At 43.6% G+C, this 20,478-nt stretch overlaps 2 protein-coding genes across 6 annotated transcripts; both read left to right on the top strand.

Moving 5' to 3' along the window:
* The first annotated feature begins 1,624 nt into the window (after nt 1-1,624).
* Nucleotides 1,625-7,461, top strand: LOC123149714 (cysteine-rich receptor-like protein kinase 26). Of its 5 annotated transcripts, XR_006474817.1 has the most exons (7): nt 1,627-2,342; nt 2,438-2,680; nt 2,773-2,998; nt 3,132-3,375; nt 3,484-3,640; nt 3,753-4,074; nt 7,439-7,461. XR_006474817.1 is itself a non-coding variant. In XM_044569424.1 (6 exons), exons 2-6 carry the CDS (start codon nt 2,543-2,545, stop codon nt 3,921-3,923), a joined length of 936 nt encoding a protein of 311 aa, XP_044425359.1. In that variant the 5' UTR covers nt 1,625-2,342; nt 2,480-2,542; the 3' UTR covers nt 3,924-4,158. The 5 variants fall into 5 exon arrangements, 4 of the variants coding, with proteins under 4 accessions (XP_044425359.1, XP_044425360.1, XP_044425358.1 ...); XM_044569424.1 differs by lacking the exon at nt 7,439-7,461 and having other exon boundaries at nt 1,625-2,342; nt 2,480-2,680; nt 3,753-4,158; XM_044569425.1 differs by lacking the exon at nt 7,439-7,461 and having other exon boundaries at nt 1,625-2,342; nt 2,541-2,680; nt 3,753-4,158.
* Nucleotides 7,462-11,151: 3,690 nt separating this feature from the next.
* On the top strand, nt 11,152-17,364 carry LOC123147084 (disease resistance protein Pik-2-like). The gene is made up of 4 exons (XM_044566324.1): nt 11,152-12,234; nt 13,915-13,953; nt 14,036-14,659; nt 15,253-17,364. The coding sequence occupies exons 1-4, from the start codon at nt 11,152-11,154 to the stop codon at nt 17,143-17,145; spliced, it is 3,639 nt and encodes a 1,212-aa protein (XP_044422259.1). The 3' UTR covers nt 17,146-17,364.
* Nucleotides 17,365-20,478: the final 3,114 nt, after the last annotated feature.

Here is a 20,478-nt window from a genome sequence, read left to right on the forward strand (position 1 = left end):
CGCTGCCGTCCCCTCCGCGCTGCAGCTCACCGCTTCTCTGCACCTGCCCGACGCCCCGGCCCGCGCGCTCCTGCTGCTCCGCGCTGCAGCTCACCGCTGCTCTGCACCTGCCCGACGCCCCGGCCCGCGCGCTCCTGCTGCTGCGCGAGCTCCCGAGCCATGGCGAGCTCCTCCTGCTACGTGGCGGAGCGCCGCCGTGTCGGGCGCGCGAGCTCCCAAGCCATGGCGAGCTCCTCCTGCTGCGGGGCGGGGCGAGGCCGGGCTGGGCACACGCGAGCTTCTGTTGCTGCGTGCGGGGTGAGGCCGGAACAAGCACGTGAGCGACAGAGGCGGCCGCTCTGCATGGCGGGACGAGGCCATGGCGAGCTCCTGTGCATAGTAGCCGGAAACGGGGAACGGTAGGCCGTCCCTCGATCCCGATTCATCGACCCGGAATCGGATTCGGGAACGAGGTCGGATTCGGTACGATTTGATGAAGATTCGGCGTCCCCGCAGCCTGCTCCTCGATTCAGGTTCCAGGATCCAACAGCCAAAACGCGAGGCATAATTTACTCACGCCGTCGTTTCTTTTCTCAAGGACTCTTCGTTTTTCCTCCAGTCCATTAATTGCAAGGGATCCATTAACAACAAGGAATGCTGAACGTCAGGGAGTCGTCGTTCTTCAGGAACTGCGTTCCTCGATCCATGGTACCGTACCGGGTTCATCGTACCTAAATGGATTGGATCGCGTCCCCGCTATAAAAAATTCGTTCGAGAGATGTATACCTTCGTTGTATCCTATTTTTCTCAACCACCGACTCTCGTCCCTCGTTCCCGTTTCTCGTTCCCACCGTACCGGAAACATGGCAACTATGCTCCTGTGGCTGCGTGGCAGGACGAGGCCGGGTCGGACGTGAGCGGCGACGTGGCCGAGGCATGCGCGCGAGCTTCCGAGCCATGGCGGAAGTGCAGAATGGCATGCCGCGAGCCCACGCCCACAATACATCAGCTAGCTAGCGTGGGGCGCCATGCACAGGCCGGCATCCATGCAACTAAGCTAGCTAGCTCGCGTGGATGCTTGTACTGCCCCCGGCAGGGCAAGCGCGGTAGCACGGCGGCGTCCGAGCAGGGCGAGCGCGACGGCGTGGCAGCACCTGTGCCATGGCTGGGCGAGAGAGAGGAGAGAGAAAAAGTATTCCGCGAGTGATGGCAGGTAGGCCACGCGGTGCCGACAGCGGACGGATGCAGACGAGAGGGACACAGCAAACGCCCACTTTGTGTCCGTTTTGGACCCAAATGTGTCTTAAATTTAGGACGGAAATGTGTCCACACGGACATAAAATGGACACAAAAAATGGATCGCTGTGTTGGGCCGTTGTTTTTGTCCGCGCAGGTCCAAACGGACATGAGAGAATGAAATGGGTCTCTCATTGGAGTTGCTCTTATATATGCTCTCTCTCTATCTCCTCTAGTACATCACGGAGTTGATGGCAACTGCAAGTTGGCAAAGACAATGATGGCATTTTCAATTTTTTTCCTGAGAGACGGCAGATCGACACAGCTATATTATCCTACAGCACAGGGACACGGACCACGCAGCTGGCCCTTCACCACCTGGTTGTCAGTGCCGTTTCCTGCGCTAATAGTTAACCATATGCTTATACCTGCTTGTGGGTATATATTTTCTTTCATCTATATATCATGACGCAAGTGGTAGGCACCAAAATTATTTCCTGCCCCCTCCGTCCCTCTCTCTCTCTCTGTCCGTGTTTGGTATGTGCAAACCCATAGCTCTCCTCAAGGCAGTTTAATCTTCTTCATCCTCTCTCTCTGTCTCTCTCTCTGCGATATGTGCAAAGCCACAGCCCTCGTCAAGGCAGTTTAATCTTCTTCGTCCTCTCTCTCTCTCTGATATGTGTAAACCCACAGCTCTCGTCAAGGCAGTTTAATCTTCTTCGTCCTCTCTCTCTCTCTGTGTGTTCGTGTGTGATATTTGCAAGCCCACAGCCCTCCTCACGGCAGTTTAAGCTTCTTCTTCCTCCTCTCTCTCTCTCTCTGTGTGTGTGTGATATGTGCACACCCACAACACTCCTCAGGGCAGTTTAACTTCTTCCTCTCTCTCTCTCTCTCTCTCTGTCTCTCTCTGTGATATGTGCACACCCACGGCCCTCCTCAAGGCAGTTTAATCTTCTTCTTGCTCTCTCTCTCTTTCTCTCTCTCTCTCTCTCTCTCTCTCTCTCTCACACACACACACACACACACACACACACACACACACACAGACGAACACAAGGTTAGCTCCTAATTTTAAGAAGCTGCGCAGGCAGGCGCGGACGGTGTCTTCTCTTCCCAACTTGCTTACGGTCAGTCTTCCTAGATCTCAAGGTTCCTGATTAGTTTATGCAAGATCTGGCTGTTTTCAGATTTTAATTCGTAAAATATCCCATACTTATTTTAGGATCCTGTTTTAAAACAACTGTCGTGTTTTGCTAATGAGAAGAAGTAGCAAATCCAATAATAGGCTGCTCCTTCGCATCTCCCTTACTTTCTTAGATCATCAGAAATGGCAACTGAAGAGAAAACCGAAGGAAGCAGCTCCAGCCCCGAATTATCAAAGAAATTTCCATTCATGTTTCTGGAAAAAATTACGAATTGTTTCTCCCAAATATTCTGTAAAGATCCATTTGGAACAGTTTATAAGGTTCGATCTTTTTTCCTCATATTTTTTTTGTCTTTCTCAAAAGTTTGATGATCAAATAGATGCTAATATGTAGAACTTAAATGATCAAACAGGGAACTCTGCCAGATTCTAACAAAAAGATTGCTGTGAAGAAACTTGAGCAAAGCGAAGAAATTCCACGTGACGATTTTGAGAATCAGGTTCAGAGTATTGTGGGGCTTAAACATGAAAACATTGTAGAGTTGGTTGGGTTCTGCAATGAAACACACCAGAACAGTACAGAAAGGTTACTCTGCTATGGATTTGCTCCCGATGAGAACCTTCAACAGCATCTTTTTGGTACCTAACACACCTTGGAAATTCTCTTCTTAATTAATTCCCTTGATGTTTGCATGACTTGGAATTTAGGAGTTTGGACGTGTTTACATTCTTTATCTTCTAATTTCTTTAGCTTTTACCCTGATATATACAGGGACTGAAGAGACGGAGGATTCTTCTTCGACTGAACCTAGTAACAACTGGAACACATGCTTCAAAATAATCAAGGGGATTTGCCAGGGTTTACTTTTTCTACACAAGCAGTTAGATAATAATCCCATTACCCATATGGATCTTAACCTGAAAAATATATGGTTGGATAAAACAATGGTGCCCAAAATTGCCAATGTTGAACTCTCCAGAATCTTTAGCCATGAACAGATCACAAAGGAATCATGGTAAGCTAATCACAAATTTTGACATTATTAGTTTGTTCCTTTATTGTTGTAAATGACGGTTTCACCTCTTTGTAATTCATTCTAACTCTCGGTGCCAATAATATTCAGTGGATACATGGCTCCAGAATATATAAACGACACTCGCAATGCCATGTCATTTCAAACAGACATATATAGTTTAGGTGTAATGATAATACAAATCACCACAGGGGAGAAGAGTCGTGGCAAAATGGAGGACCGTGCCTCAAGGAGTTACATTGATAAAGTAAGAAAATAAATTACTTTATGTTTAATTTTGAGGATGAAACTTAGTAGGCTATGTTTATTGTTTGTATATTATCACTAGTTAATAATCATAATTTTAATTCTGCATACAGATACGTAGAAAGTGGACAGCAGAACACATAGCATCCAAGTACTCATCGTTGGATTCAGAATGCCTCCATCAAGTACATGCATGCATAAAAACTGGGCTAGAATGTGTGCAGATTGATCAGAAAAATAGGCCTTCCATAGAGGAAATTGTTGACAGGCTCAACACAATCTGAAAGGCAGATGAGCTATGGAAGCAGAGTGACACATGTTTTGAGATGATCTAATTTCACAAAGATGCGGAGAAGACGCTTGGTAGTCTTTTTGAAGGCCATGTTTGACAAATCCATTGTTGAATATACTCTTGTGTATATTCAATCTGTACCGGTATATTCCCTAAAAACACAAACATGTCATGTTCAATTATGTTTGTATCATTTTACTTCAAACTTGTGCATACTTACATTTGAACTACCATTTGGGTTTGTTTCCGTATTTACCCTTTGAATGGAAAAATCATGTCAATTGTGAGTGCACAATTGAACATGTAGTCCAGGCCATAGGTAGCACAGTTGAACTACCACTAGGTTCACTCATTCCAGTCCGTATATAGTCTATATTGAAATATCTAAAACAAATTATAATTATGAATGGAGGGAGTACGGTTTAAATATTTTCCATGTTTTTTATGTAGCTAATGTAAGTGATTGACGCTAGGAACACACATCCACACAAACACACACAAAGAATCAATTGCAACCACGGAAGAAAAGAAGTCTACGCACAGCCGCCGCCACCACCCAAACCCTAAGTCGCCGCCTCTACCTCCCTGTCCTCCCAGCCTTCTCAGCTGCTAGAGACTAGTGGCCAGACTAAACCCTGATACAAGTTGATGTAGGTGGCGGCCAGGAGAGCTCTAGCACTCTGCTATGCTATAGTAGCCTTCCGCGAGTTGCATTCTATGGGTGGCGGCTTGAGGTAGACGGTATGATTGTACAATGACATAAATAGTGTATTCGATTGTGTCGATGGTCTCTAGTGGCGAGGTGTCGGTGGTCGCGATCTCATCTGCTTGTACATGGGAACCTTATGCATCCCAATGAGGTGGTCCATGCTTCCACACTCGGGTGATGCTGTCTCCTGCACTTCTAGGCCATTGCCCCGACGGGCTGGAGGGTCCAGGACCTTCAAGCCTGATGGCTATGGCGAGTATGTTAGCGGGTCGATTCTACTACCCCATGCAAGCACGCGAAAGCAAGACGATGGTGCAGGACTACAAAGCGCCCCAAATTAGGATTTTTGGTCGTGCCGATGACTTTCAACCTCGTCAATCTTCGTCGCATGTGTGACGGCGACCTTCACCAATTGGAGCATTTGGTGGCGACCGACTGTTGCCACGGCTTAATTGGTTGCTTGTGCAAGCATGGTCTTTAGTTGTGTGGCATCTCACCGTGTTACATGTGTAGTTATTGAGATAACATAAGGTGGTGGAGACAACAACAAATGACTTTGATTTGATGGTGCTTCTCGAATACCAGGTCTCGGCTCGAGGGTGAAAATCCTAGGTTTGGTAATGAAAGTGTTTTTGCATCATTACCTTGTTGAAAGCACTGCTCAGATTTGCACAAACCTGATCTTAGGGATGAGAATGCACGATTTGACATTCGGTGGAATCTAGCGGCGATAATGCTCGAGTGGCATTCCCTTGCAAGAGACATTGCCGTTGGAGAACCATTCTCGTTGTGCTCGTAATGTCAAGGGATCGCTGATCATTGTTTTGATCACTCCAATTTTTTTCCTCTGGCTAGGCATAGTTTCAGTCTTGTATGATGTTACTATACTTGTCGACATGATTCAGGTGTTGGCGTTATTTGTGTGCATCCGAGCAGTTTTAACATGTACTTTCTTACCTCCTCTTTGCACATGAGAGATAAGAGTATAAAATAGATCTGAGTCGTTGATCTCATTTAGTTAGTGGCCCGATTAACTCTTAACTTTTTTATCTCACATGTAAAAAGAGAAGGTAAGAGGGACCATTTTAAAATTTATCGTGTGCATCCTAGTCATGAAGAAGCTGTACGTATGCTCATTTTTTTAGTTGCGTATGTACGCTTGTTATGTTTGTATCCTATTGATGCTTTATTTTATGTCAATGGTAAAATCAAGTGACTGATGACTGAAGGATAGAAACAACTACACTTGATTTTCTTAAGGCCGAGAAATCTTGAAACAGATTTTGCCAAGGGGAGGGATAATATCATGGGCATAATTAATTACGTTGTAGGGATGTACTAGTTCTACAAGTTTGGATATTCGGAACAACGGAACACTTGAGCTGAGCTCCACGATGTATACGTACTCCTAACGGATATGTACATATATGATAGTTTGGCCATGTGTCTCGATCTATATATATATATACTCCCTCCATTTCTTAATATAAGTCCTTTTAGAGATTCAAATATAAACTACATATGAAGCAAAATAAGTGAATCTACACTCTAAACTACGTCTATATACATCTGTATATAGTCTATATTGAAATCTCAAGAAAGACTTATATTTAAAAACGGATGAAGTATACGATAGTTTGGCCATGTGTCTCGATCGGAGACATAGTCATACAGATCTCCATCAATCATAGACTTAATTAATTGTCTGTTGATTCCATCAAGAACGTCAAGCGTTGAACAACAAATGCCTCGTTCGTTGCAATGAATATGTATCTGCATGATAAATCCACACGGCAGTAGCGGTGGTTTTATTGTAGCTGCTGGGATAGCGGAAAAGCGATGGAGACAACACATGTGAGATTTGGATGGTGCTGCGTGCACCCGCTCTCGAGCTTCGGGGCGAAAGCCCCGTGTGGTTATTCCTGGCAATGATGATGTTTTTTACGACGTTACCTTGTTGAAAGCATTGCTCGGATATATTCGAACTGATTCTTTAGAGTGAAAACTTTGATACCGGCCTTTGTGGTTGGATCTGATGACGGCGTCGCTTGAGTGTCGCTTCCTTTCTGAAGGTGTTGCTGTTGAAGATCCTCGTAATCCATGTGTTGCCAATGGTTGCTGCGGATATGGCCTCAGTTGTAGTTTGTTGGTCGTTCATCTGATCGCTTTGGGGCTTATTTGTTGTTTCCTTTTCTCTTTTTCCACACCTGCACATAGCTTTTGGTCTTATGACTTTGCTAGTTGTTGGTGTGTTTTCACGTGTGTGTTGAATTGGTTGTGTGCATCTTAGTTATGCAGAGGCCGGGTGTGTCCAGTGTGATGTATCCTCTTGATGCTTTATTTGAGCCAATAAAATTCACCCTTTATGGAAAAAAAATCCACACTGCAGTACTCATTTGACTCATTAATTTTCAATGACGCATCTAAACAGTCACGACATTAATTTATACTATAGATGCAATAATTCAAGATTCGTTACATGTGTAGCAGCAGTATACTGATAGTTGATGCTTTGCTACCGGGCCAGTCAATTTGACTGGGCAACCCTGACGCATGCATGCTTATGAGTTTGAGAACTATTGATCCTTGAGTGAGCTTAGACCATACCGTGTATAGACCAGAGAGTATAGTTACTTCCTCCCTTCTGATTTGTAGGGCTTGTCTAAAAATATTATTTTATAAGTCTCAGTTTCATTGCTTCTCGTCATATGTTCAGATTTCAAGGTGCATTAAATTACTAGATGCAAGATTAAAAGAAAACTTATCAATGAACGACTGGATATACTCCCTTTGTGCAGGCCCTCGCGGAGATCATGAACCTCTGGAACGTTCTTCATCACGTTGTGATTCAGCAAAATCTGGACAGCTTCAGGTGGCGGTTGGCCTCGAACGGAAAGTTCTCCGCGAAGACGGCCTACGCCGCCCTCTTTGCCAGCAGAGAGTTCTTTCCGGGCATGGTGGAGCTTTGGTCCTCTTGGGCGCCTTTGGAAGTCAAGATTTTTGTCTGGCTGGCTTTACATAATCGTCTCTGGACCGTCAATCGCCTTGCCAAGAGAAATATGCAGCACCCACCCCAATGCGTGATGTGCTGCTAGGCGCAGGAGACAGCGAACCATCTTCTGCTGGGCTGCCCCTTCGCTCGGCAGGTCTGGTTTTCGGTGTTGCTCCCTGGCAGATTGCAACATTTCACGTCGTGCGCAGATGGTGAACTAAGTGCATGGTGGCCGCGGCTAAGCTCATCACTGTCAAGTGAGCAAAGAAAGGAAATCAACTCGCTGGTCTGTTGCAAGCTAAGGTTGCTCTAGTTGGAAAGGAATAGCCGTGTGTTTGGTAGCATCGGGACGGTGGAATCTGCTGTAGTCGGTAGAATTCGCTCCGAATTTGAGATGTGGAAGCTAGCTAGGGTTTGTGGAACAGTAGAAGATGATGTGAGATATGATTAGTTTCTGTTTGTAAGGTGGATGCTCGCCTACGGGCGCGGCTTTGTAAAGGATCTTGTATTGTCTTTTTCTCCTCCCCACCTTAATACGGAAGACACACCTCTTGTGTGTTCATGAAAAGAAAACTCATGAATGAATGTAAAAGTTTTTATCATGCATGTATGCATCATAATTAATTCATTTGGTAAACACAATTCTCTTAGAAAAAAAAGCACATTAATTGAGCACTTTTGTAAACTAAAAAAATTATTCCACCACCCACCAACTACCTTCATTGGTGAGATTTTTTAATTAAGCTCTATAAACTGTAAGGAAGAGAGTATACGAGATCATTGAGTTGATTCATACACTCTCGAGAACCGAGTGCCAAGGAATTCATTGAGCCTTTCTACCGTGCATGCAAATTCCCCAAGCACCGTTAGGAGTAGCACTATCTGAACGAGCCATCTGGCCTTCAGTTCAACCTCATAGTCGTCTACTATGCGGATTGTGGTACTACCTACCATCATAATATATACTCCCTCCATTCCATACTGTAGTGCGCCCGCACTTTCTAAGATCTAAATTTGACTATAAGTTTAACCAACTAAACCGACTACGGCAGGAGCAAAAATTATATCATTGAATTCATATAAAAAATATAAATTCAATAGTATAATTTTTTTTCTCCCACCGCAATCGGTCTCGTTGATTAAATTTACGGTCAAAATTGAATCTCAAAAAGCGCAGGCGCACTACATTGTGGAATGGAGGGAGTATGTCAAAACATACCGCCAACTTAAGAAAGAAGAAAAAAAAACACCTATGTATACGTTCATAGAGCATGTGCATGCTTATGCAACATGTGTGTGCTCCTCCTAATGGATGAATCGCGATGTATAATTACTCGTAAAGGATGATAGCTGAGCTACGAAAGTCGTCGGTGAGATTCGTCTCGATCAGATCTCGATTCATCACCGACTTAATTAATCGTCTGTTGATCCCACCGAGACAGTGAAGTGTGGAATAGCTAATGCCCCGTTCGTAGCAATGAATATGTATCTGCATGTCACATCTGCACTAGTATCAAGCTTGTTTGATTCATTAATTTTCAATGACAACTCTGAACAGTCATGATATTGATTTGTACTATGGATGCAATAATGCAAGGTTCCAACATGTACTAGTAGTTGTTTCATTGGTCGAATCAATTGGGCAACTATCCATGCTTATCAGTTCGAGATCTATCGATCCTTGAGTTATTTATAGACTAGAGTGTATAGTTACACAAGATCATTGGGCTAAGGCTAGTCATAGTGAGGAGTAACTTAGACTAGTACTCCCTCCATCCCAAAATTCTTGTCTTAGATTTGTCTAAATACGGATGTATCAAGTCACGTTTTAGTATTAGGTACATTCGTATCTAGACAAATCTAAGACGAGAATTTTGGGACCGAGGGAGTAATATGCATATGTTACTAGTCTATATTACTACCTCTATAGTGCATAGTATTATAGATTAGTATCATACTCCCTCCGTCCGTGAATAAGTGTACATCTAGCTTTTGTCTTAAGTCAAAGTTTTAATACTTTGACCACCTTTCTAGGAAAGAGTAAAAGCATTTATGGCACCAAATTAGTATCACTAGATTCGTTTTGAAATGTACTTTCATAATATATCAATTTGATGTCATATATGTTACTACTATTTTCTATAAAGTTGGTCAAAATTTTAAAACTTTAACTTAGAGCAAAAGCTAGATGTACACTTATTCGTGGACGGAGGGAGTAGGTGGTCTCATTTATTACCATGCATGACACATAGTAGCATCACATTTATTATGTTACGGTATCTACCTATGTTACTATAACTATCTCTTTCTTCTTTAATTCCCTGCCACATAAGCATGTTTGCGAGTCTCAAGTGCATGATACTACTTATGTTACCCCCACTATAGCCAGCCTAATGCATACATACTCGAGAACCGAGTGCCATGGAATTCGCCGAGCTTTTCTACCATGCATGCAAATGTCCTCAAGCACCATTGATAGTAGCACGAACGGTACGAACCATCTGAACTTCGGTTCAAATCTCATAGTCGTCGATGCTGTGGATCGACGTACTACCTGCCATGACAACACGTTAACGTCTACGTATGCGCCAACTCAATAAAGGAAACACAAACACCTACACAAGCGTTCTCACAGAGCGTATGCGTGCTTATCCAACATCTATTAATTCACACCAGCCAGACAATCGTTTCCCCTCTCCATATGCATGACATGTCACCGGTAAGGCGGCATGCAGGTTCCATCTAGTGCCTTCCATGCGCTTCCCTTGTACCGAAAATTAAGAAGCTCATAATTATACGGAAAGCCAGTATGTCAGAAACCTCGCAATGTTATGATATTACTTAAAGAAAGTTACGATATTATGAGACATTCAGGACTAGCTTGGCATGGAGGGAAACCCTCATTGGTGTCTCCGTCATGCCACTTGCTGCGTGTGCACAGTTTTTTTCAGTCTGTTTTAGGCCGCCATACTTTAGTCCAAAGATTAAATTACCGAAAAAGGATTTCCCCCGCTTTATATTATAAAGCAACGAACATCGGTACAAGCAACGGAAACCACACAACACCAGACCACACCACCACACAACACACCCAAGGCCTGATACAGCAGGTACAGGAGCAACCACATCCCCAACACTCCACGCATACAGCAAATGAGCAATGAGGGCAGAGCTTGGAGGCAAAGATTAAATTTGTCTGCATCCGCCTTGTATGATGTACTCCCTCCCTAAAGACATACTATTTCTTTACAGAGGGAGTATCAGTGAGAGGAATTTCGTTTTTTTAGCAATGCATCCGCTCTTATTTACCCGGAAGAAGACTTGACCTCAAAATCTAGTCCTAAGTCTTTGTAAACAAATGTCCAATGTTAGCTTAGTTGGCTCATAGATGATCGATCGGTCTAAGTGAAGCCCTTTAAGAGAATGCTCAGTCGATGTGGGAGTCCAGCACTGCTACTGCTGCTAGCATATCAGGCACAAGAAAACAGCCACCCATTGAACTGAGACAGAGAGAAAGACATGGCAGACCTGGTTGTTGGGTTGGCCAAGTCAGTGGTGGAGGGGGCGTTGACCAAGGCCCAGGTGGCCATCGAAGAAGAGGCCAAGCTTCGGCAGAGCGCGCAGCGCAACCTGGTGTTCATCACCGGCGAGTTCGAAATGATGCACTCGTTCCTCAAGGTGGCCGACGAGGAGCGCCTAGAGAACAAGGTGGTGATAACGTGGGTGAGGCAGATCCGCGAGCTGGCGTACGATGTGGAAGACTGCATCGAGCTCGTCATCCACCTCGACATGAAGAACAGGTGGTGGTGGCGCGTCGTCCCGTCCTGGTGCATGGCGCTGCCGTTGCCGCTGGACGAGGCGGCCGGCGAGATCGAGCAGCTCAAGGCGAGGGTGGAGGATGTGAGCACTAGGAACACACGCTACAGCCTCATCAGCGACACGGGATCCAAGCCCGTCATCCTGCAGCAGGAGCCGATGGCATCAAGCGCCGCCATCGTCGCTGCAACCACGGCTGACATGCTCGCCGAGGCAAGAGGTGCCACCAAGAGGCAGCAAGGATTCAGCGACCTCACCCGGCTCATCTCCAAGAAGAAGCAGGACCACGACAATGGCCTTCAAGTCATCTCGGTTTGGGGTGCAGCTGGCGACCACGGGACGACATCCATCATCAGGAAGACCTACAACCACACAGAGATATGCCAAGAATTCCCCTTCCGCTCCTGGGTGAAAATCATGCATCCTTTCAATCCGCACCAATTCATGCGCAACATGATGGCTCAGTTCCATGCAACCTCTTGCATGGAGCAAAGAGGAACCATAGGCAGGGATGTCTTTGAGAAGATGGAGGCCACTCAACAAGATCTCTTAAGTGAGTTTGAGCAGCTATTCAACGAGAAGAGGTACCTCATCGTCTTGGAAGGCCTGTCACACATGGTAGATTGGGATGCTATCCGGGCATTCCTTCCTGACACCATGAATGGCAGCTGGATCATCGTGTCGACGCAGCAATCCGAGATAGCAACCTTGTGCATCGGACACTCATACCAGGTGGTGGAGCTTCGAAAGTTCTCGGATGAGCACTCCATTTGTGCCCTCTACAAGGTAATTAAGCTTAAAATGCCATCAATTACTTCCAGTAAATCTTTTTTTTAATAATTTTCAGGGGTTGTTTGGATACCTGGATTTTAGTAAATCAGTTTTGCCTAAACACGATTACAATTGTAATTCTAAAACTTTATTTGGTTAGTGTAACAAATTATAAGGATAAGTAAATCTTAGTTCTCCGAAAACCGGAAAACCGTGTTTATGCGAAAAATATTCAGACCTTTTTCTATAAACAACTTATAATGCATCTCTTGCAACCGTTCTCATCCAACAAGGATTTTGCGGATACTTGTTCCTGACAGAATTACTATTAAAAGAAGTTTTCTAAAATTATAATAAAACACATTTGGTTAAAATTATGTGTTAATTTTGGTTATCGAACCAGCCACATCCTTTAATGCACAGCTTGATCATTGATGTGTGTGTGAAAAATTATTAACAATACGTACAAAATTTCAAGAGAATATGTTATTTTCATTTTCAGGTGACAAACCTACTTATGCCGTAATAAATATATTCTCTAATAGATGATATTCTGGGAAGCATGCATCCCGTCCAACTTCTCTGCTATTATTAATATCTATCTACTATATAATGATGTGCTACAAATTCGCACAAAAAACAAAACACCGGGTCCTCAATTTTGGTGGACCATCTCTTTATTAATAGATCACAATGATGTACATAACAATACCTAAATAGACAGGCCTGTTACATCTACTACATCCGTCCTGGTTTATTGGTCCCCATTGTATTTCGTGCCAAGTTTTGACCATAAATTTAACTAACAAAGTGTTCATGCATGTCACCAAAAATTATATAATTGAAAACTATGTTCAAATACAATCCAACGATATAATTTTGTTGACATGCACTAATATTTTGTCAGTTAAATCATTGGTCAAAATTTAGCACAAATTACAAAGGGGACCAATAAACCAGGACGGAGCATATCAATGTACATAAACAAACATAAATAGATCACACTTATTAGGTATACATCAATGTACCTAAGCATATCATAAACAATAGAGATAATAATCATACCTCAACTGCGCCAGTTCTACATATTCATGTCTAAACAAACAAATATGTTAGCTATTCGTAATTATAACTAAACAAGTCATAACTAGTAGATCTTTGTATCTGAAAAAAATTCTTTTTAGGCCCACATGTTAATCTTTAGTTGAACTATAAAGGACACAAACATGTTATGCATATTTAAAGACATTAGTTCTCACCAGACAGACCAATACTATAGTCTAATAGAATGGATATATACATGACCGGAATCTACAAAAAAACTAATGGATGTTCCTCTTACCATGTTATGTTATAGACAATTAGTACTATCATTACAGAATTTCTTAGGAAAACTAGTAGTATCACATATAACAAATCTTGTCTTAAATTCTTAAGTGATGTGAGACCATGTTTTATTTGAGGGAACTTATAAGTGTGCTTTTAATTCCCTCTTTTAGAAGTCATCGGTTATCCCACGTGACAACCGTAAATTAACATGACATCACCTCATTCACAAGCCCTTTATGACCTACAAATTTTTGACATCATTCCCTTGCCTTAAGCTAGCTAAGAAAATAGTCCCAAGTTTTCTATGTATATATGACTTGCCTCTCTTTAAAGTATTTGACTGTTAATCTATCTTCCAACCCGCAGGCCTCTCAAGGCGATGGGGCTAAAGACAAGAACCCAATGGTAAGCTAGCCAGGAAATTTCCCCCACTTGTCTATATATGTGTCCTTTCCTGGCTCTAATATCATTATATACATGCATATAGGGTTCTGATGGCGGTGAAGATAAAGGCAAAGAACCAATGGCTTCTCTCGAGAAAATAATTAGAGAGAAGAAAATAATGTCACTTAGAGAGGAAGCAGATGAATGGAAGCAGAAGAATGATGCCCTTGTTGGACGTGAGGCACGAATGACTGAACTTGTTAAATGTCTAGCTCAGGCACGTGTCAATTCTCTCCCAGTGATGTCCGTGTGGGGTATAGCTCAAGTTGGGAAATCAGCACTTGTCAAAAACTTGTTCTATGACACAGTACTTCAGCTTCAGGGTGGAAACTATGAGGATTATTATTGGGTGGATGTATCCCATCCATTTAATATTAGAGACTTGTATCTTAACTTGCTTTCAGATTTTCATTCGGAGAAAGATCCAACTGAAGAGTGTCACCGTCTTCTGAAAAAAGGTTGGTGCCTCATAGTTATCGACGATCTCCGGTCCACAAAGGACTGGGACATGATACAAGCTGCCTTGGTATCCAAACATTTAAAGAGTGTTGTCATTGTTATAACAACCGATCCAACCATTGCTGAATATTGCACAAATAAAGAAGAACTTGTGTTTAATGTCAAGGCTCTAGAAGCTGATGCGGCCTTTGATCTCTTCAAAAAGCAGGTATGTTTTTTTTTCTTGGGCAATCATCTAACGAGCTAATTTTCTTCAATCACCTGGGGAGACCAAGAAACTGCATATGTCAGTCTTATTAAATGTCGGTCATAGTTTGCTTTTAATTTGTGGAGGAATCAAGCCTCCAGAGAACATTTTCAGCATCATATGTTCACAAAATCATTGCTCTTTTGTAAGGTTTTACAGAATTATAGTTCTAGTGTTCAACTCATTTGTGTGTTGGAGATCATGAAAATAGCATGTGTCATGTATATGATATTCCATATTATTTTTCGGTTCTCTAGCAAATGAATAATCCTTGTATTAGTTAGGTGATGATGTTTTTCCTCGTTTCCCTGCTTTATTTATTTATAACTGGCAATTCAGCATTTATAATTCGGGCATTCATACATGAATATTGAATAACTTTTGCATTTACTCTCAAAACTATGTGTACTCAACAATCATTAATTTGGAATAGAAGCGTGTGTTTTTGTAGAGCGCTCACATTTTATGTACTCCTTATCAGATGTAATTGATGTTTACTCCTAATGCTAGCTCATTTACTCTAGCTAATCAAATCCTTTTAACAATATATGCAGGTACTTAAGAAGAGTTCAACATACCCTTTGAAGGATCAGGAGGCGGATGTAAAAGACCTTATTTCAAAGTGTGGCGGTCTTCCCAAAGTAATATCTGCTATAGCTGGATTACTGGCCACGAAGACAAACAGAAGGATGGAAATTATTAATTCTTTGAATCAAAAATTTATGCACCGTCTGGAGACCAACCTGGAGTATGATAATCTGCAAGATTTATTTGGCTGGATGCACTCTTACTTCCGTACTTGTCCTGATGCACTCAAGCCATGTATCTTCTACCTGTCGATTTTTCCTCAAGATCAAACCATCCGGCGAAGACGACTGGTAAGGCGGTGGATTGCAGAGGGTTACTCCAGGGACAGTGACAATGAATCTGCGGAGGAGAATGGGGAGAAACACTTCTCTAAGCTCCTTGAATTGAGCATAATCCAGCAGATATCATCCGTCGACAGCTGTGCATTCAGTGTGGACGAAGTTAGGATGGTTATGTGCCAGGTGAATGGTTTCATTCGAGAGTACGTCGTGTCACGGCGAATGGAAGAGAATCTTGTGTTCGAATTGAGTGGAAAATGTGCACTAACAACCCAACGCAACGGGCGTCACCTTGTCATATTGGAAAAGTGGAAAAGAGATGAAATTGTGTTTGCAAGCATGGACTTCTCTCGGCTACGGTCACTAACAGTGTTTGGAGTGTGGGAGTCATTCTTCATCTCTGAAAGTATGAAGATGCTTCGTGTGCTTGATCTAGAGAATGCAGAGGCTTTAAATGATGGTGATCTTGACAAGATATTTGAGTGGTTGCGTCGGCTCAAGTTCCTCTCATTGCGAGGGCACACTGAGATCAACCATCTACCAGGTTCATTACATCATCTGAGGCAGCTCCAGACACTCGATGTGAGGGGCACCTCAATAACCACCCTGCCAAAGAAGATCACCAAGTTACACAAACTGCAGTATATTCGTGCCGGCAACCGCACCATGGGCATTGAACGAGCCGTTTCATCCAGCAGCTGCAGCTGGTTGCCTGAGTTCTGCAGATGTCATCATCCTACAATCAGTGTTGAGGTGCCTACAAAGATTGGGGAACTGACTGCGTTGCACACCCTTGGTGTTGTCAACATCACTGCTTCAGGTGCAAAGAATACTGTGAAAGAGCTCAAGAAGCTCACCCAGTTGCGCAAGCTCGGGGTGTTTGGCATCAACGGGAAGAACAGCAGCAATTTTTTCTCTGCAATCGAAGATCATGCCCATCTGGAGTCCTTGTCAGTTTCACTCAACAAGGACACCACGCGAGATTGTTGCTTCATCAGTAAGGACAACAACAGTCAAAGATGCTTGGATGACATGATCTCCCTGCCTTGTACAAACCTTCGGAGCCTTAAACTGTATGGGCTTGAAGATAAGTTGCCGAAATGGGAGGGGGAGCAGCCTGTAAAGTTTGGAAAGCTCACAAAGCTGGAGCTGGAGATGGCGTCTTTCCCAGAAGATGTCATAAGGTTTGTTGGCGGGCTTCCAGAACTATGTATTCTTCGTGTTAAGCAGCATCAAGATCGTCCCCTCAACTTCTGTGTCATGGTGAATGGATTCGAGGATGACTCCTACAAAAAGGTCAAGATTCTCGAGATTTCCTGCTCCAACAGTTTACCTGTGAGTGTGACTTTTGGATCATGGACAATGAAAAAACTTGAGCTGCTCAAGGTTGACTGCTACGGTGGGTCACCGCCTTATGAGTTCAGTGGCCTGGGAAACCTAGAAGAACTCAAGGAAGTCGTGCTAGTTAACGGCTCCAGCGCCCAAGCACTGAAGCAAGAACTCGATCACCAGCTTGCCGAGGAGCACCCGAAAGAAAAGAAGCCTGTCGTGAAGCTGGAGCAACCACCACCTTCGTCCTGAAGGGTCATCAATCATAGCAGTTTGGTTTGTTCCCCTTTGTGTTTTTACCATACTAGCTCAAGATCCAGTACGTCTAGATTCATTTGTGTAATACACTTTTCTTCTACATTGGCATCATTGTGATATGTGTTTAATTAGTTGAGTGAAGGGCTCTGTTTATTTCCCTTTTTTTCCATTTTTAAACTACTTGCCATTGTAATTTCATCTTGCCGGTTCCATACTTGCTCATATAATAGTGTAATACTCTACTAGCTATTTGTACAAGTTTCTGCTTAATTGTATTGGTTATGATTAGTGACTGTTATGGAGGGAGCATAGTGTTCGTTGGTGTTAACGCTACAAAAATCTATAAATTAGATCCATCTTCCTATCCTTTCGAAAGGATATCTATATGCAATTTTGATGTATATATATCGATCTTTGTGTTCCTGTCATTTTGCTCAGTTCCTGAAATGGCTCTGCATGCAGTGACAACGTTGATTGAGTTAATATAGCTAACTACCACTAGCTAGCTGCAGATTCGTTTGGTTAGGTGAACTAACCAAATCAGCTGAGTTTCTTAATGATGACCTTGGTTGAACCTCCCAAGCTAGTCTCGTCATACTTATCTAGGTCTGGCAAGTCTCCATCTATATCTATATCTATCTACACTTCTATATCTATACTTCTATATCTATCTATCTATCTATATCTATATCTATATCTTCTATCTATATCTATCTATCTATATCTATATCTATATCTATATCTATATCTATACTTATACTAATTATAGCCTCCCTGAAAATTACCACGTTAATTAGAAAATAGGAGCCGTTAATCTGGTGGGACCGAATTATTACGGTGTAGATTAACCGACGCAAATTTTTTTGCAGCGAACTCACATAGTCGTTTCACGGTTGGACTCTATTTACATGAAAATGGAATCAGATTGATTGGTTTCACCTGAATGTTCCTATGGAGTCCGAAGGGCCACGGCCGAATTATCAATCTCCTCTCCACTTCATGTAAAAACACATTTTTTTATCCACCCGACCTATCTGTTCAATCTGTCTCCAGGTCCTCCTCAATTTCTATCTCTAGGCTCTAGGAGCTGCCGCCATGGCTGGCTTTCCTCCTTCAACTTTTTTGTTCTCTCATGATCTAAGGGACTTTTCTTTGTTAGAGTTGAAGTGGACGATCTATTAGGAATAAGGATACTGTATAAGTGCATCTACAGGTCAACTGAGCCAGCTTTCCTCCTACGCCTCTTTTCTCTCCCACAATCTAATGAGATTTTTGTTTTGGTTTTTGGTCGATTTGAAGTGCACGTTCGATCAGGAGGCTGTATCCCGGATGTTCAGGGCAATAGAGCCAGCGTTCTTGCTCTTTTCTCGCCTACAATCTAATGGAATTTTTAAAGAGTTCAAGTGCATGTGCTAGATCAGAAGGATGTGTACGTGCATGTTCAGGACCTTCTCGGATTAATCGATCAAGCTTTCTACGTGTGCATCTCATCGTGGAACTACATAGCGTGTCAGGAAGGAATCAATCCAACTTGCGCAATTGTGACGTTACTGCCACTCTGCCAGTGATGTGCAACCAGTGCTACTCGGCGTATATTACCTTCACCGGTGCAGGAACCTACGAGGCTGTCGGCGACCATGTTCCTTTAATCTAGATTGAGGTCACCGCTCCATCTTGGCTGACCCATGCGACTTGATTTAGTTGTCACTGTTGTTCTCTCCTGCATCCCACCACCTAGGGTTCGCCCTTAGGTCCGTCCATATGATGCTACAGAACCATGGTAAGCTGCTGCACTAATAGAAAAAGGGGCTTTCGTTCAGGCCTGGCCAGCCCATTAGTCCCGGTTCTGCCATGAACCGGGACCAATGGAGGCATTTGTCCCGGTTCATGAGCCCAGGGGGCCGGCCGGGGCCTCGTGGGCATTGGTCCCAGTTCGTCTGGGCCCATTTGTCCCGGTTCTTGGCACGAACCGCGACAGAAGGATGGCCTTTCGTTTCGGTTCCACCCACGAACCGGGACAAATGAGTTGCCTATATATACCCCATCGCCAGCGAGCAGAGCACTCCACAGTGCTCTGTTTTTTGCTGGCCGGCGAGGGGGAGGGCATTGGGTGCTCTAGCTCACCTCCTATGCACATGAGGTGTTCGATGAAATGCCCGAGCCACACTACTTAAGCTTTCTCCTCTCGAAGCTCGACCTCTGAGCTCCATTTTTCTCGAGATTTATCTAGGTTTATATTAGCGGTCCGTCACGCCCCGTCCCCGTCTTCACCGCCGTCGATCGCCCGTGCCAATCTCGTCTCCGGGACCACCGTGGTGAGCCTCTTGTTCTTATCTTCTTTCTGAAAAAAAATTCTTACTTTACATAGATACTTGTCTAATTTTCTTACTTTTGACACACATAATTATATATAATGCACGCAGATGAACCGGCAATGGATGTATGGTGACAGACACACCTCCGAGTACATTAAGGGCGTGCATAAATTTCTCGAAGTGGCTGAGGCAAACAAGCAGAATGGTTTTATGTGCTGTCCATGCCCTAGCTGTGGGAATACGAGGTCTTACTCTGACTCGAAAACCCTTCACACCCACCTGCTTTATAAGGGTTTCATGCCACACTATAATGTTTGGACCAGACACGGAGAAATAGGGATTATGATGGAAGACAGCGAAGAAGAAAAGGACGATGACAACTATGTGCCCCCTGAATACGGTGATGCTGCAACGGGGGAAGCTGCTGAACATCAAGAGGAAGCTGAAGATCAAGAGGAACCAGACGATGTGCCCGATGATGATCTCCGCTGAGTCATTGTTGATGCAAGGGAAAAGTGCGAAAGTGAAAAGGAGAAGCTGAAGTTCGATCGCATGTTAGAGGATCACAAAACAGGGTTGTACCCCAATTGCGAAGATGGCAACACAAAGCTCGGTACCGTACTGTAATTGCTGCAGTGGAAGGCAGAGAATGCTGTGCCTGACAGAGGATTTGAGAAGCTACTGAAAATATTGAAGAATAAGCTTTCAAAAGATAACGAATTGCCCGACAGTACGTACACAACAAAGAAGGTCGTATGCCCTCTAGGATTGGAGTTTGAGAAGATATATGCATGCCCTAATGACTGCATGCTCTCCCGCGGTGCGTATAAGGATTGGAACGCATGCCCGGTGTGCGGTGCATTGCGATATAAGACCAGACGAGATGACCCTGGTGATGTTGGGGGCGAGCCCTGCATGAAGAGGGTTCCTGCGAATGTGATGTGGTATGCTCCTATAATACCATGGTTGAAACGACTGTTCAGAAACAAAGAGCATGCCAAGTTAATGTGAT

This window comes from Triticum aestivum, chromosome 7A, assembly GCF_018294505.1.
Source record: "Triticum aestivum cultivar Chinese Spring chromosome 7A, IWGSC CS RefSeq v2.1, whole genome shotgun sequence".
NCBI classification, from domain to species: domain Eukaryota; kingdom Viridiplantae; phylum Streptophyta; class Magnoliopsida; order Poales; family Poaceae; genus Triticum; species Triticum aestivum.

Bases quoted from the DNA above. Each gene is read 5' to 3' on its own strand.
- LOC123149714 (XM_044569424.1), top strand. From the start codon at position 2,543: ATGGCAACTGAAGAGAAAACCGAAGGAAGCAGCTCCAGCCCCGAATTA. The intron at 2,681-2,772 runs GTTCGATCTTTT...ATGATCAAACAG, and splicing joins CATTTGGAACAGTTTATAAG to GGAACTCTGCCAGATTCTAA. The intron at 2,999-3,131 runs GTACCTAACACA...TGATATATACAG, and splicing joins CCTTCAACAGCATCTTTTTG to GGACTGAAGAGACGGAGGAT.
- LOC123147084 (XM_044566324.1), top strand. From the start codon at position 11,152: ATGGCAGACCTGGTTGTTGGGTTGGCCAAGTCAGTGGTGGAGGGGGCG. The intron at 13,954-14,035 runs GTAAGCTAGCCA...ACATGCATATAG, and splicing joins CTAAAGACAAGAACCCAATG to GGTTCTGATGGCGGTGAAGA. The intron at 14,660-15,252 runs GTATGTTTTTTT...CAATATATGCAG, and splicing joins TTGATCTCTTCAAAAAGCAG to GTACTTAAGAAGAGTTCAAC.